General features: G+C 49.5%; 5 protein-coding genes across 5 annotated transcripts; 2 read left to right on the top strand and 3 right to left on the bottom strand.

The window, feature by feature from the left end:
- Positions 1-7: 7 nt before the first annotated feature.
- On the top strand, positions 8-2,346 carry N7518_005592 (uncharacterized protein; the record flags this gene model as incomplete). Its single annotated transcript, XM_057186519.1, has 8 exons — positions 8-162; positions 224-288; positions 353-732; positions 794-1,086; positions 1,155-1,274; positions 1,342-1,467; positions 1,517-2,045; positions 2,113-2,346. 8 exons carry the CDS (start codon positions 8-10, stop codon positions 2,344-2,346), a joined length of 1,902 nt encoding a protein of 633 aa, XP_057043289.1.
- A 304-nt stretch (positions 2,347-2,650) lies between these two features.
- Positions 2,651-4,416, bottom strand: N7518_005591 (uncharacterized protein; the record flags this gene model as incomplete). The annotated part of the gene is made up of 7 exons (XM_057186518.1): positions 2,651-2,829; positions 2,887-2,940; positions 3,000-3,134; positions 3,183-3,351; positions 3,403-3,719; positions 3,898-3,940; positions 4,189-4,416. 7 exons carry the CDS (start codon positions 4,414-4,416, stop codon positions 2,651-2,653), a joined length of 1,125 nt encoding a protein of 374 aa, XP_057043288.1.
- Positions 4,417-5,192: 776 nt separating this feature from the next.
- N7518_005590 (uncharacterized protein) lies at positions 5,193-9,778 on the bottom strand (the record flags this gene model as incomplete). Its single annotated transcript, XM_057186517.1, has 4 exons — positions 5,193-7,882; positions 8,014-8,974; positions 9,024-9,203; positions 9,263-9,778. 4 exons carry the CDS (start codon positions 9,776-9,778, stop codon positions 5,193-5,195), a joined length of 4,347 nt encoding a protein of 1,448 aa, XP_057043287.1.
- Positions 9,779-11,562: 1,784 nt separating this feature from the next.
- N7518_005589 (uncharacterized protein) lies at positions 11,563-12,579 on the top strand (the record flags this gene model as incomplete). Its single annotated transcript, XM_057186516.1, has 1 exon — positions 11,563-12,579. The coding sequence occupies one exon, from the start codon at positions 11,563-11,565 to the stop codon at positions 12,577-12,579; it is 1,017 nt and encodes a 338-aa protein (XP_057043286.1).
- A 735-nt stretch (positions 12,580-13,314) lies between these two features.
- Positions 13,315-15,027, bottom strand: N7518_005588 (uncharacterized protein; the record flags this gene model as incomplete). The annotated part of the gene is made up of 4 exons (XM_057186515.1): positions 13,315-14,183; positions 14,240-14,635; positions 14,692-14,890; positions 14,944-15,027. The coding sequence occupies 4 exons, from the start codon at positions 15,025-15,027 to the stop codon at positions 13,315-13,317; spliced, it is 1,548 nt and encodes a 515-aa protein (XP_057043285.1).
- Between the last annotated feature and the right edge of the window lie 564 nt (positions 15,028-15,591).

Here is a 15,591-nt window from a genome sequence, read left to right as displayed (position 1 = left end):
CTACCCAATGGACAAAATGTTATTCTCCTTCTTGAGACTCTGTTTTGTCCTGCTTACGGCATGGACAACTTGGGCTGCGGCCGATTTTGCGCTGTACAAAAACTATGATGCAGACGCCTTGATTGCTGGGCTCTCTCTGAGTAGTACGTGTCTTGCAGCACTGTGAGTACTTGCCTCTGGTTCCGTCTCCCTGAAATGTCTTATCCCTTTAACACCTCACCAGGAACACCACCGTCTCTTGCAATGAAACCGCCATTAGCCTATTAGGACACGGGGCAGACATCCACTGTAAGCCTGCTATGTCCAAACATGTTGTTGTCTGCCAACGAAGAAGCGAAGCTAATAAATAAAGTCTGGGCGACTGCTGAGGTAGAGAACCTCTGCACGACAGACTGTGTCTCGTCCCTTAGTTTCTGGAAGGATAATGTTGCAACAGTCTGTGCAGAAGAGACCACAATCCAGGGCAATGTCGTGGTCAAGGCGAGAGCGCTACCACTGACATTTACCTATAATTCCGATCTTGTATGCATGAAGGACAGTTCATCAAATTGGTGTTTCCTGGTCTCTCAGACATGGCAAGGAAGTGACTATATCCGTTGGGATCCAACAATGTGCTTCGCCGATGGTGATGACAACAGCACAGTCGCGCCTGAATGTGCCGATCCAGATTTTGACGTCGGTGATATCAGTGATGACATGTCCGCTCTAACTAATATATATGAAGAGAAATTGGTATGTGAACTCCCTATGAAGTACATCAGTGCCATCGAGGTTGTCTACTAACTGGGCGTAGTTCTGCAATGAGTGTTTCTTGAATCTGTATCGGCAACGTCTCCTGAATCCTTGGCTACCAGTTACCAATTTCACGGATTATTTAGTCGATCAGTTCAACCTTGTTCAAACAAATTGCTCAACAACGCTGCCTTACAGCACTTCAGCCTCCACCTTATACGTAGGGACGGCAACGGCTACTACCACCACCAGCGTAACGACGACAGGTTCCTCCGCAACAACTACACCGACTTGTCTGGGTCAAATGGTGCAGCCGCTGCAAAACTGGCTCACCTGCAATGATCTTTGCGATACGTATGGATGGCATTCCCCCAATAGTTGGTGGGCTGGCTGATTTCTAATGCGCTGCATGCGGCAATTAGGTACAATATATCAACAGGTGACGCTAGAGTTGCCACTGGGGATTACGCTTGCTATTTCGACGAGGCTACCTGTTTCCCCCGTCCATGCGAGATCGATACGGTTTGGGATACACCAAGTTGGTATGTAGGGCATAATGGTTGCCTGAAGCCACGAGACCATAATCTGTGCTAAGTCCTCTGAAAATAGTGACGGCCTTGCCACGAGATATTCCAACTCGACTTACACCGTGACCACTGCTCAATTGCTTAGCTGGAATACTAATATCCAGGGCAGTTGTTCAGGGATTGCAGCAGGACAGCGTGTATGTAAAAGGTAAGTCTAAGATCAAGAAGGACACAATAGAGGCATTTGCGGCATTGAGTGATGCTAACCAGACTCGGCGAGAAAAAAGTGCTCCTGGAGGAACGTTTCCTAAACCCAACGCGACCATCACGGCGCCTGGCGCGACCAGCGAGCCTACTTACTACACAGCAGCCACTGCGGCTTACCCGACCCAAAGTGGAACCATCAGCGAGTGCGGTAACTACTATCTCGTTGTAGCCGGTGACGACTGTTCTACCATCGACCTGCGCTTCGGTCTGAACTTTAGCCAGTTGCAAGAGTATAACCCGTACCTTAACTCCACCTGCGGCAACCTGTGGCTTAATTACGACATATGCGTCGCCCCTGTCACCCCTGAGACAGTCTCAACGGACGGTACGTGCCCTGCGGGGGTTACCTGTGTTGGAAGTGCCTTTGGCGACTGCTGCTCGCCATTTGGCTACTGCGGAACCGGGTCAGATTACTGTGTCAGCACAGGCAACGGCACCGCGACGCAAGACGGCACCTGTGGACCTGATTATGGGGGCACGACTTGTATTCCCAAGTTCGGAAACTGCTGTAGTATATACGTAAGTGATGCAGTATCCATTCATGACCATCCCTCCTATTCACTGCAGTCGCTGATCATAGACACAGGGCTACTGCGGCAATGGTACCACCTATTGTGGTGCAGGGAACTGCTATTCTGGCAGTTGTGACACTGATAATGGCGGCCCGTCCACAAATGGAGAATGTGGCCCGAATTTTGCCGGAAACAAGACCTGCACTGGTACCCAGTTTGGGACGTGCTGTTCCGCGTCTGGTTATTGTGGAAGTACCAGTGACTACTGTTCTGGGTCAAACTGCTATAGCGGTGCTTGTACGTCGTGATGTTGCTCAGTCTATAAAAGAGGAGTTTCTCAATGTATATACCATTTCCAAGTAAACATTCAATTCACTTTTGAGAGTCGGCATGGATGAATAGCTGAAGGGTTCAAATGTAATGTTGTCATCCACCTGGGCATACATATGCGGTGAGTCGCCCGTAGAACACTCAGTGGTGACACCTAGTTGCCTAAGATCAAGATCGATATCATAACGCTTCAACCAGTCATCTGATGGCATCGCCGAACTGGGATCAACCATGAAGTCAAGTCGTTCCGCTAGCAAACGCTCGCAGAAATCAGGCTCTTGTTTACCTTAGTTGAAGAAAAGGATGCCCGGCCAGTTCGCCTGCCATTTTTCTCGCATCATGATGCCAAACAAGCATTCCCTTGACGAAATCCAGAAATGCTTCCCTCTCCTCTTCCTCAAGAAAAGAAGCTGTGTCGTCTAGTTTGCGGTCGGGGATCTGGTCCTCAAGGAGGAAGCGGCCTAAGATGTTTCATTGGTCTGAGAATAATGCGTTCGAAATAGGAAACCTAGTAATACCGTTGTTGTCAAAGAATGGCCCAGAGAAGTACTCCACAGTCCCGCATACTCCGCCTATATTTGCGGATAATCGTTGTGAAGCCATGGATCCTGCAGTAGCTCCTTCGCCGTACTTCGCTCTTCGGGGTTCCATTTGATCATCCGGTTGACGAACTTAATATACATCCTCTTTTCTTCCCCATTAAACTTTGAGATGGTGCTTTCAAAGCTAAAGTTACTAGGCACAAGGTCTTCTCTTTTGAGTGTTCCTGAAATGCAGTGTTAGTTTATATAATTTAATCGAAAGACTTACTTACCAGCAGCCGTATAGAATATCGATGTCCTCTTGCCGCGGCGAACAAAGTCTTTAGGGGCAGGACCCAAAAGCGACGTTATATACGCAAGATGCGTTGCGTCATCATAGTCTCCAACGATGTGTGGATCAACTGATTCAAACAGTGTTCGTCCTTCTAGAAAATCCCATAGCTTCATTCAATGGTTAGTTATCTGCGCTAGTATTAGGGGAATACTGTTTACCATAACTCCCAGGCTCCATATATCAGCACTATACGTATACCCTCTGTCAAAAATGACCTCTGGCGCACGATATACCTCCGCCTGGATACAGCCATCTTGAAGAATATCACCTTGGACTGCTAGATCAAAGTCGACGACTTCAATCAGCCCGATGATTTTCTTCAGCGGTCCATAGTCCTTCCGGGATAGATAGATGATACGTCCATCATTACAATGCTTCTGAGGTAGTGGGTTTTCAAACTCATCTCGAGCATCCTGGGATAAGAGCCCATGATCTTCCAGTTGTACCATGATATTATCCGGCTTTAAGTCTGTTTCTGAATAAGAACCATATTGTTAACTAACACAAATCAGAATTCTTACCGGTATGAATGATATGACATTCAGTGTGGAGATAATCAAGCGCTTGGAGTATTTCTTGGAGTATTATTTTAAAAATCTCCGGTGGCATCACACCATCTTGCCATCGTTGGCAATATTTTCCCAGTGACTCACGTAAAGGCTCGAAGACGAGACATACATGACTCCCTGAGATTCCCTGGACAGAAAAAGAGTCAAGTAATTTTCGAACGAAACGCCAGCCCTCATGTTAACGGTTCGCTCTCGTTATAAGCTGTAGAACCTCTAGCTCAACGTCACCAGCAGCTTTCCTTGCGTGGGAATTATTAGAGTTAATTTTAAGAGCCAGATATCGCTCGTTCGACCAGCGCCACCTAAACTGTCAATAAATACCTTAAAATATGATTAGGCTAATACGAACTGGTGAAGGTCCCTTGCAAGCCATACACTCGATCTGCTTCCGTGGCCAAGCTTGGTCGCAATTTGATACCGGTCATTAAGTATTTCACCGATCCGCGCCGGATAAAAATAGGCTGGTTCGTAGTAGGGGGAGTTCTCCTCTTCAACCAGCAAGGACGCGTCGATTCGGGATGGAAGGGCGGACGATAATGCCCAGGGCGACTGGCGAAACGCCTTGAAGGGACGCGTGAGAATGTTAAGAAGATTCCGCGTCATTTTTTGACACTGGTTCATATCGCGTGTTGTCCGAACTTCGAGCGAATATGGCTTGTTTTGGATCCCAGGCTCGCGTCGCAAGTAGCGGTTAAGGATTGGCTGGCTAGTCTAGTCACATGCCGCATTATGTCTTGTGCATTGTCTATCGTCCAAGGTTCCGGCTTTGGAAGGTGCCGATTGTATGGTCGTGCAGTATATCATTTTCTATCCTTATATCTACTACACAGTCAACTTGGATTGACCTCCCCAAAAGTCACTCGGGGTCTCTACAAAGTGGCCCACTTTGTATGGTGTTTTTGTCGTGCACGTACCAGCCTCATACAAAAATTGTCCCCCGGAGCAATTCCTAGCCACTTGTACTGTTGTGTGTAGTTTTACTAGCTAAATGGGGTCGGTGGGTATGTCTAGAGATGTATATGTAGTATCACGGTGTAGTTCAACAAAACTACTGTTATAGTATAGCAGATCTATACATGGTGTTACCGTCGTAACTGAACGCCCCTGTTATAAACCAGGCTGTAAATAAACAGAAAAAGAAAGTAGAAAGTAATTGGAAGAGATGAATAAATTCTCGCTGTGAATGTCTATTGAGGAAAAAGATATCATTATAAAGACTCCGCAAAATGCAAATGTGAGATGAGAGAGAGTAGGCGGGCACTTAGATCCACGGCCCATATGAGAACAGAATAAATCAGTGCAAGATACACCATGAGATAATTACAGCATGAGGAATGAGGAAAGCGTAGTGCATCCCCTTAAACACCCTAGGGAGACCCCTATTTCTCTTCCTCATCCTTGTCTTTATCCGTATTCTCCTTCTTTCCATTCTTGCTCTTAGCCATCTCCTCTTTCTCTCGCCTGTGGCGTTCGAAATCCAGGGGCACATGTGCAAGCCCACGGGCACCAGTGCGCCGGATACGCTGTTCGGTTCTGGACATAGGTCGGTCCGGGGTATCAGGTGCGTAGGCGACCTCGTATCCTCTGGCGGAGCGATTGAGTGTCAGACGCGGGGGTACATAGGAAGTTGGCTGGGGAATATTGCGGGCTTGATACTTTTCCACGATTCGGGCAATGGGGTTCCAGTTTGGATCGTGCCATGGCTCTCGGATGTTTCCAGTCCAACCATCGAAAATTCCAGGGCCGGTCCTTAACTTCTCGGCCAAGATTCGTGCCCGGGAGAGCGCAATCTCGTCCTCGTCGACCTGGCGAGCCCGTTTCAGTCGAGCTTCCTCTATGTACTGGATTTGTTCTTCGGTAAGACGCCTTGGCTCGCACAACGCCTTGGCTCGTGCAAGTTTTTCTTCTAGCTTTTCCAGTATCGGAAGCTTCGGCATGGGGCGGTTTTCTGCTTTGTAGACCGAGAAATTGAAAGGGACATGCTCTTCCTCTGTAGAAACCTTGGACACCTTAGTACTCGGACCCTGTTCCTCCGGCTGGGGCTCAATCTGCTCATCCAGCACTCGCTTCTTTTGGAGGACTTTAGACTTCTTGCGCCCTTGCGATTCCGGCGCCAGAGGCTTTTCATTTTCGTGTGCCTCTTCGAAATGCACCGACCGTCTGAATGATCCATCAGACGCTGCCTCAGGGGCTTTTCCTTTCAGCGAGGAGCGCCTCTTGTGCTGAGGGGACACATTTGCATTGCTGGCCTCATGCTGTCGTTTCAGTGACCCTTGCTGTCCTGGCACCACTGAGTGCTCTGAGGTTTGGAACAAAGGTGTTGGTTGAGTAGTCGCCGTTTCAGACGAGTATTCATTCGATGTGGTGTCAAATATTTTAGGCTGTCGAAGTGCTTCAAAAAGAGTCTGGGGAGGTGAATAGGCGGTCGCCTGAGTTTGCGAGACAGACCGACGAGAACCCGAAATCGAAGCGTGGCCGTTGATAAGATGTGCGCCAGGTACTTGGGCCGGCGCAGGTGCGGAGTGACTGAACACCGAAGTCTCACTCGGCTTGGGCGACTGTAAACTACCCAAAGACGGGGAAAACCCTGATGGCTGGTTCTCTGGTGTGGGCGCAGTAGCTGGGATATCCGCTTTCTGGCTTGGCTGTGTTGCCTTTGGAGCCGCAAAGATTGAGCCAGGGACTGGAAATTGGTTTGCAGCCGCGTTCGGGGACCCTGAAATCGTACTAGCATTGTTCACCGAGAATGGCGAGAAGGGCTGCCCGAAATTGGGCGCAGTTGCAGGTTCCTTGGTTTTGACAGCTGTCTCTTGGGGTTTGATGCCTTGGAATAGCGATGGAGCAGCAGGGGTGTTTGTGGGACCGAAGGAATTGGCACCAGAGAATATCGAAGACGCGAAGGGGTTCTTAGGTTCAGTCAACGACGCAGGAGGCGAGCTTATGGGCTTGAATAACGTAGAGGGTGCGGTAGTAACTGCCGCCGGTGTCTCCGTCTTCTGACTTGGCTCTGATGGCTTGGGGAAGGAGAATGGGGACGACGCAGTGAAAGCGCTGGCGCCAGAAGAGAATATGGAGGCGGGTTTGTCCCCAGTCGGCGGCTCTTGAGGCAAAGTGCTGGGCTTGAACAGCGTAGACTGCGCAGGAATAGTTGCAGGAGCCTCTGTCTTTTGGGTTGACTCTGATGGCTCGGAGAAGGAGAATGGAGACCGCGCAGCGAAAGGATTCGGGCCAGAGGGTAGTACAGAACCGGAGCCATTCTGGAACACGGAGGCGGGTTTGTCTGCAGTCGACGATGCGGGAGGGAAGAAAATGGGCTTTGGAAATTCAGGCACGGGTGGAGTTGTTGTAGCTGTCTCTGTCTTGGGCTTTGCGTACGCTGGCTTTGAGAATATGGACGAAGAAGAAGTAGAGGCGAAAGGTGACGGTGAGGGTCCGGCAGAGCCAATAGACGAAACAGCTGGCTTATCGGCGGAGTCGGTCTGAGGAGGGGGTTTTGTCTGAAAAGGTGAGGGTGCCACATTAGTGGTCAGGGAAGAGGCGTCGGTCTTCTCGGGTTTCGGGAACGAGAATGGATTTGGCAAAGAAGCGAAAGGAGACGGCGCTGAGGGTGTAACAGTGGTGGAGGGGATCGAGGTTGCGAATGGATTCGAGGGAGGAGATGCTGTTTTTGATGGCTGAAAGATGCCGAAAGGATTTGGCGACTTTGAAGCGGCGGGTGGTAGATTTGACTGGAACAGTGAAGGCGAACTTGCAGGAGTAGATTGTAGACATTTCTGAGACTCAGAAGCGATCCGGAATTCAGAAGCAGATGTGTCCTGAATGGTGTTGTGTGTTTCAACCACAGGTGCGGGTGTCCGATTGTCAATATCACTCACGAAGAGATCCCCATCTTCTGCCTCAGCCTCGGGCAAGGTTTCACTCTTATGAGGCAACTGGGAACGATCAATCATACCCATTCTTGCGGCTTCTCTGATGTTCATGCCGAGTATAACCGCAACAAGAGTACGTCCTGCGCGCTTGGACTCCACGTATGTTTCAGAGAAAGAGTGGTCAGATGAAGGTGCAAAGTCTGGGAGATTGTTAGTCACGAAAGAAAGATAGAGGAAGAAATACGATGGAAGCTATCATAAACAGGCGCGACGGAGAGGGTGAGGTGGGAAATGAGAGACGAGATTCGAGATGGAGTTTAAGACCACTTACCGACAGAGTCAACTGGTCGATCACCCCAATAGAGATACAGTCCACCACTCGCATTCTCCACGAACTGCAAGCCCTGGGCATTGCAATATTCAATTGTCTGCTGGTCGTCATCAAAGTGCATCACCTTGGTTAATTCCTCCACAGTCCAATTATCGTTTTTGGATTGCTGTGATAGTGGAGTCCGGCAGTAAGCTTTCCAGATTGCACGGATTGCTGTCTGACGAATGTGGTTGAAGTACACCTCAGCCACACATGCCATCAGATATGACACACTCGGGGAATTGATGATGTTGAAGAAGCGAGTGTAGAATCCCTGAGCAATTGCGTTCGGTCGGCGAGAATCCAGGGCACCTTGAGGCTCCCATGTATTACATGCAGCGGCAAATAGTTCCAATGCCACCTGCACTCGAGGTGAAGCGAGTAGGGCAGTTGGCCATCTCTGAACACGGGCTTCCAGGTCAGGCCGCTGGTCATGGATCGAGAACAAGATGTGGTAGGCGCGGAACTCGTCCTCGTTGGGGAAGTGAATGCGTCCGCGGTTGTCATCGTAGTAGTACATGAGAGAGAGCATGGTGTTGTTGAGCTGCTCACGCTCCTGGTGACGGTCGAACTGCTCTGTGTTCGCTGGACTAGAAAGAAGATGCAGGGACACGATATGGAATCGGGCAATCCTTTCTAGACAAATGACCGCCATCTTCACATCTTCTTCATGTGTAAGTTGCTGCACTGAGAAGTCGTTTCGGATTGATCGTGTCCGGTTCCAGACAAACATGTGGACGACAGCCAACGGTTCACCACCATTGATCACATAACGGATGAGATAGTTCATAGTTTGCAAAAGTGTCTTTGGTGTTCGGATATCCGAGGGCAATTGCTCGTCATTTCCAGCTGCCGCACGTCGGAAGCGTTTCACCATCTTGGTTTCCATGATTTCCAGCTGGTCCGTTGACGGATTATGATACTAAATCGCGTCAGTGTGGCGCCAAAGACAGAGATCAGCGCACCATTACCTTTTCACACTTGTCCACTGCTTTCTGCACGATCCGCTCCACCCTCTCGAAATCAGGGCACATGCCGGTACAGGTACCCACGGGTGTGATAGCCTGGTTTAAAGAAGTCGGCTGATTCGGGTCCGCCATTTGCCCATCCTTGATCGCTCGTTCACGCTGTCTTACTTGATCGATTTTCAGCTGCAGATTGGGTTAGCTCCGTGGTCGTGTCGTCCGGTTTCGAGGAAGGGCAGACTGACTTTGTCAAAGCGTTCCTGGTAATTGTTCAACGTCGATGCATGCTCCATGGCCGCGGCAACATTAGATCCCCCGCCAACAAATTTCGATGATTGTTGTTTCGTAGTGTTCATAGGTTGGGCGAATGGGTTCTTGGCGACGTTCGAAGCCGAAGCACTGTTTGAGACTCTAGAAAACGGAGACTGCTGTGCAGGCTGAGCGCCGAACGGCGATGCGACGGATTTTTGCTGATTTGATTGCGCAAACGGTGAGCTGACAACACCAGGGTTGAGGCCCTCTGCAGGTTGCTGGGATCCATTTGCGGTGTGGTTCACAGCGCCTGCGCCGCGACCACGGCCACGCGCTGTCCATGTCACCGACCCTCGTCCACGCCCTCGAGCCCTCGTTGCGCGAGGCGCACTTGAACCTCTCGGTACATATGTCGCCGTATGTCCACCTCTTCCCCGTCCCGTTGAGCCTGGCACGCCCGGCGCGCCTCCCCTGCCACGGCCTGCAGACGGATTAAACGGGCTAGCCATCCTGCCCGCAAAGAGCGGATTCAACTGGATAGGCCGCCACCTCTTGAAACAGCCCCACCGCTCGCTCTATGGTCAAGTCGATTTCGGGTTTTGGGGGTCAATAATTCCGAGATGAAATAGATGCAAAGTCGATTGCGCGAAGATCTGAAAAGTTTGCTGTTCGCTGGAATTAGTGCGCCGAGGCGACAACAAAGAAGTCAGCCCATGTTACAAAGCCGCAAGGAGACTTGAAGAGACTCGGGGATAGGTATTCGCGCTACCTGTCAGTAAACTCACGAGTCTTTTCCCTTCGGCAGGATGTGCAAGGGACCTCAGGGCTGTCGCCTTCGGTATTTGCGATTAATTAGGTGTTCAAGCTCGTGAAGCGTGCGCGTCGGAGTTTGCGCTCGTGGCGTGAACTAGAAAGGCGACACCAGTTAATCAGCCACAAAATGAGACCTGCATGAGAATAAAGAGCGGAAGTCAAGCACGTACTGAGCACAAAGCGATTGAAGAGGATGGAAATGCAAGTTTCCCTGGTCGCGGAGCTTCAAGCTGAGCGGAGTGGCTCCGCTTACTCCGCTGACCAAGCGCTGGTCTCGGCTGGCGCGTCGAATTGGCCGCGGCTGAAGTCTTTATTCCAGGGCCAATTAGACTGAAGTAACAATAGGTATATTGACAAGATGATATTAGTATATCAGCAGATATCAATATATCCACCGAGGGCAGATATTGTGCAACATATGGAGCGTCAGGAGGGATTCGAACTCGAAGACAAGTACGGAGGAAAAAATGATAATTTAATAGATACAAAACAGTTTTGGAAAGGAAGTAAGAAACAGAATCTAATATATGAAACTAAAAAAGAGTCCTATAGTCCAATAAGTACAAGACCGACACTTATAGGTAAAACCTCGACCAGGTCAGGTTTCTCTACGTATGGGGCTTGCCCATCTTGATAGTCGTTGCAGAGCGAAGCGACTTATTCCAACTTCTAATGCTACGCAAAGCCCCCTCTTACTAGCTTATTCTCTGCCATGCCTGTAATTTCAGTACCGCCTTCACAATTAGGCATATTTCCTGCTATGGTAGTAGTAACTTTTAAGATAGCAGGTACTTTCAATTTATATGTAAACTACTAATAAAATTAAGTCCCTTTTATCATATCATTATTAACTACTTAATCAAACTGCTTTATCGTCAATTACTTTAGCAACTGCTTAAGCAACCGCTTGAGAAACCGCTCGAGAAACCGCTCGAGAAACCGCTTGAGCAACCGCTTAAGTAAACGTTCAAGTAACTGTTTAAGTAACTAACCATTTAAGCAATCGCTTAATGACCGCTTGAGCAACTGCTCTAGTAACTGCTCTAGTAAGTAACCTACAGCACGTAATAGAAATTATCGTCTAGCCAGATTAGGCCTAGTCTATATTTATTCTGCCGGTTGGATTATTCTGCCAAAGTTAGCCGATGACTTCTTCACCGCATTGAAACAAGAAAAGAACGTTCACGTGACATGCACACGAGGTTATGATTTAATTGCTACGCTTCGCTCCGCAATAATCACGTGACTCGGTGAGTATGCTTATTTACTTAGAGATTTGTCGAAGGTATCTATTGTGCACTCAGTTTACGCTTAGTCTATTCAAAGAGAGCACTCGGCCCTATAATTCTGTTTATTTTGTGAAGTAACTTTTGATAACTCTAACTAGGTGACGCAGGCGGCAGAAAGGGTTACGGCAGGTTGAATGTTATGAACCGCTGTACCACTCGTTTCCTTTTACCTTTCCAGCCTCTTGTTTGCAATGTCGCAGTCAGATGAGACTCTCAGCCCTGCTGTTTCATCAACTGGATTCTCCACCTTTGCCGAGGCCAAATTATCCCTCGATGCCGCGCTTGCAAACTACGAGTCGTCAGATCCCGAAGATCATACCGACGACACGAAAAGGTTCCTTGAGGTCTGTTTTGCCTACTTCCCCCTCGAGGGGCAGGCGAATTTATCTGATGATGTGTGCGGCTGCAACGACAACGACGAAATCCGGCAGCTTGCCAACAGCATCGATACAGGCCTGTTGCGGCCGTTGCTATCCCAGGGCGGGAAGACCCCCGCCATCACCCCATCCCCCCGCCTCGCTTTTGAAGATTCGGTCGAAGACCTCCACTCTCGCGACATCACATCAGCGACTCGAAATGAACAAGTATGCCTCCGCCGGGACTGTTTGAAGAGAGACGGCTATCAATGCACCATCACCAAGCATTGGAGCTCTGACCACAATTTTCCCCCCGGCCAACCAAAAGGAACCTTACAGGCTGTCCACATTATCCCTTTTGCTCTTGGGAGCTTTGACACTGATGATGAACAGCGCCGAATCTCTGAGATATGGACACAAATCTTTCGCTATTTTCCGAGTCTCCGGTCTACATTTGACATGCCATCCGAAGCTGTGAATCGCGAGGATAATATTATGATGATGGTCGAACCCTTCTATGGCGAGTTCGGTCGCTTCCACTTTGTTCTTGAGGCCACTTCGACCCCTCATCAATATCACATCAGAACTTTCCCGCGCTTCTCATCTGTCTGTGAATTTTCATTGCCAAAGGACAGGCTACTTTCATTGACAAATCAATACCCGCGCGTTGATCTCCCTGGAGCGGTTCACTTGGAGTTACATGCAGCAATTGGCAACATCTTGCATGCAAGTAGGAGGGCAGAAACAATTGAAAAGCTCATACGGGATCTAGGAGAGACAGGCGTTCATTATCGCAAGATGGCAGCACGAACATCAGCAATTTACTCTCAGTTAGTGGTCTTTCACTGCTAGCCTCAAGTTCGCGCCCAACAGACAGTCAGGTGAAGCAGCAACGTGCCCGCCTTAGACTGCCAGGAACAGAGAATGAGGAACTCAGAGAGGAGTCATTTGGCTAACATAATAATAAGGAGCACTAATACGGAAAGAGCACGCCAAGAAGTGGCAGAGGAAATCAACTATATAGGTACAACATAGTTGAATACTGGTATCTAATGAAAAGATCGTGAAAAGAAATAGAGGAGCTCAGTTGCATATTACCAACGAATAAAATTTTGAAGTATCTACCCAAATCTGTGTATCAACAGCTCCAACCATCCGCGTTGAAGAAAACCCATAAAAACCAAACAAAGCAGATAAAAAGCTCAACAGAAGACCAAGGGAAAAAAAGCATGAGGCTAACACCAAGAAAGAAAAAAAAGGTGAGAAAAAAAGGCGAGACCAAAAGAAGAAAGATAAAAACAAAGACCGGAATATCAATCACTTCAAATCACAAGACCCAAATATTTCCAAAACGAAGAAGCAAACAGAACCCATTTGTACCTGCACCTGTCAAGAGGACACCAAGTTTTTTTATCCAATAAATCCCAAAGAAAGACAACAACTCCCCTGGCAAGGCCTTAAGATGAGCGCCAAGTTTGTTGGCCAGTGCCATCACTCATTCACGTTCGTTAATACCCATACCCATACCCATATCCATACCCATACCCATGTCCCATTTAATCGCCATCCTCCAGTCACCCGTTCCACTTAGACAGTGTGGGAGAGAGTCATCCCGTTGGGGTGTGGGTGACCCAGCGATCCCGTGCGGAAAGGCAGGGATCTTTGGTGCATGGAGTCCATGTGGGCCTGCTGGGCATGGTGGTGGGACATGTCATGCATGTGCGAGACCATGGGCATCTGGTAGGACATTGAAGGCTGGGCCATACCCTGGCTAGTCGCTGGTGTAGTGTAGTCGACAGGGCTGAAGATGTTCTGGCGGAAAGATGGGGTCCAGGTATCGTAGTGGCCGCTCATTCCCCCGCGTGAGTGATCAGGCGTGGAGTTTTGGTAGGTGTTATGAGAGTAGTCGAAGGCCGAGACTGAGACGTCGTGGGGGCTGATCATCTCTGATGTCACGGGGGTGCTCATCATGGGCTGCGAGTATGAATCGCTGTATTGGGGAGGTGTGGCGTAGTAGGGGCGGTCCTGGCGGGCGGGGTTTTCGAAGGTGAGAGGCTCCGTCATGGAGAAGCTGCCTGGGAGGGAGCGGGCCGATGGCATGTTGTCGATGGGTGTGGCTAAGGAGGTAGATGTGTGCTCGAATGATGAGATGGGGGTCATGAATCCTTGGTTGAGGTGCTCAGGCTCCTCAATGGTCACTGAGGGGGAATCGTCTTCTTCATCACTCTTAGGGCTAGGGCCGCGGTTCATGGTGTAGACGACCATGCTGGCATCGACTTCACCTCGTTCGAACCGCTCCTCCATCTTGCGGACCCGGAGGATCTCGTAGATGATCTCGACATGAGATACGTGCTTCAAGCTTCGCTTGGTGTCGCCAGCAACATCCTTAAGCTTATCGGCAGTGATACCGAAAGCACCGAGCTTGCGGATAATGTGAAGCAAGAGCTCAATGCGGTCTATTAAAGTTCAGTTAGCAAGTAGATCAAGAATCAAGACCGTAGGTAAATCATACATTCTTTTCTCAGGTGGTCAGGCTCCTTGTGCATAACACCGGGGGGCCACCACTCGGGCTTGGTCTTTTCTGGGTCACCGGTAGTACCGGGGGCAGATCCTGGCGGGGCCTTGCCACCATTGTAAGGGTGTCGGACCTGCTTGCGAGGCTCGATAAATTTGATGAACGCCTTGGCAACCATACGGCAGTTCAGTTGTTGGAAGTGCTTGAGGGCACCTTCATAGTAGGCCATGACCTTTTGAGAGTCTCCAATGCGGAGGGGAACCATTTCAGTAGACCCGTTAGGCATGTCCTCGCTATCAGTGTCCTGATCAGCTAGGCGGTTGTCACAAACAGAAAGAGCAGGAGCATTGCCCTTGCGACGTCTCACTCGACGAGGAGATACGTCCATTATCTCTGTAGATTGGTATCAGCATATACTGGTTGGTCTTCGGGTCTGGACTTGGACATACGGCGAGGGGCATGGTAGCCGATGCGTTCACTCAGAATCTCGAGGAAGTTCTGGCGGACCTCTGCGGTGAACACAGTGGAGTTCTGCTCTTGAATAGAAGGTGATTCCTCAACATTGAGCTTGCCATCACGGTCGAGGTAGATCATGGCAAAGTGAGTATAAGGAGGACGGAATGATGAACGGGAGTTGGTCATCATGGACTAAACGGATATCAGTAAGGATGAAACTGTGTTTCTCTTGAGGGAACACATACAGGAACGTCTCCCCATCCTGGGGGTCCATCGAGAGCCGAAGCAGATCTCTTCATGGCTCCGCTTGTTGGTTTATTGTAAACCATAGTAGCAGAAACAGGTGCTGGACGAAATCGTCTTGAGAAAGGTAATTGAGTCTCAGTCAAAATAGTGTATCGGGATACTAGAGAATGAGAATGATGTGGGTTTGCCCCGGAGAGAACTGTTCTCTTTATAGATATTGTTGCTCGGGTGGCGGGGTTGCGATTTAGTGCGAAGAAAGGCTAGTACTGTGGAGATTCAGTCAGCCAACTGCCTCGAAGCATCTTCGGCAGCACCAGTCCGTCCCCGGCAGAGGGTGTTCATGAACGACCCAACGGCGGAAGAGCCATCTTCGCTCCGGCGCGGGAACCGGTAGGACAAACGCTGGCAATCTGGCCACCGGCGTCCAATCAAGCTCTTGCAAACAGAGCCAGAAGCAACTTGCTGGGATGTACTCACACTGTTCAAGGGTAACAATGTGCAGGCGTCTCAATGGGGATGGAAAGCGGATAACTGCAGCACAGTGACTGTTTGTAACCGGGATGCAGGAACGAAAGGCAGCCTCCACTTTTGTGTTCCCAAGTATGTGAGAGATGTGAGACCGGAGGTTGGAGCAGTCGAGAATGAAA

Source organism: Penicillium psychrosexuale (assembly GCF_028828465.1).
Source record: "Penicillium psychrosexuale strain IBT 29551 chromosome Unknown utg000003l, whole genome shotgun sequence".
In the NCBI taxonomy this organism is placed as follows: Eukaryota; Fungi; Ascomycota; class Eurotiomycetes; order Eurotiales; family Aspergillaceae; genus Penicillium; species Penicillium psychrosexuale.
The sequence above is the reverse complement of the archived record's forward strand: the minus strand, read 5'-3'. Positions and strand labels throughout refer to the sequence as shown.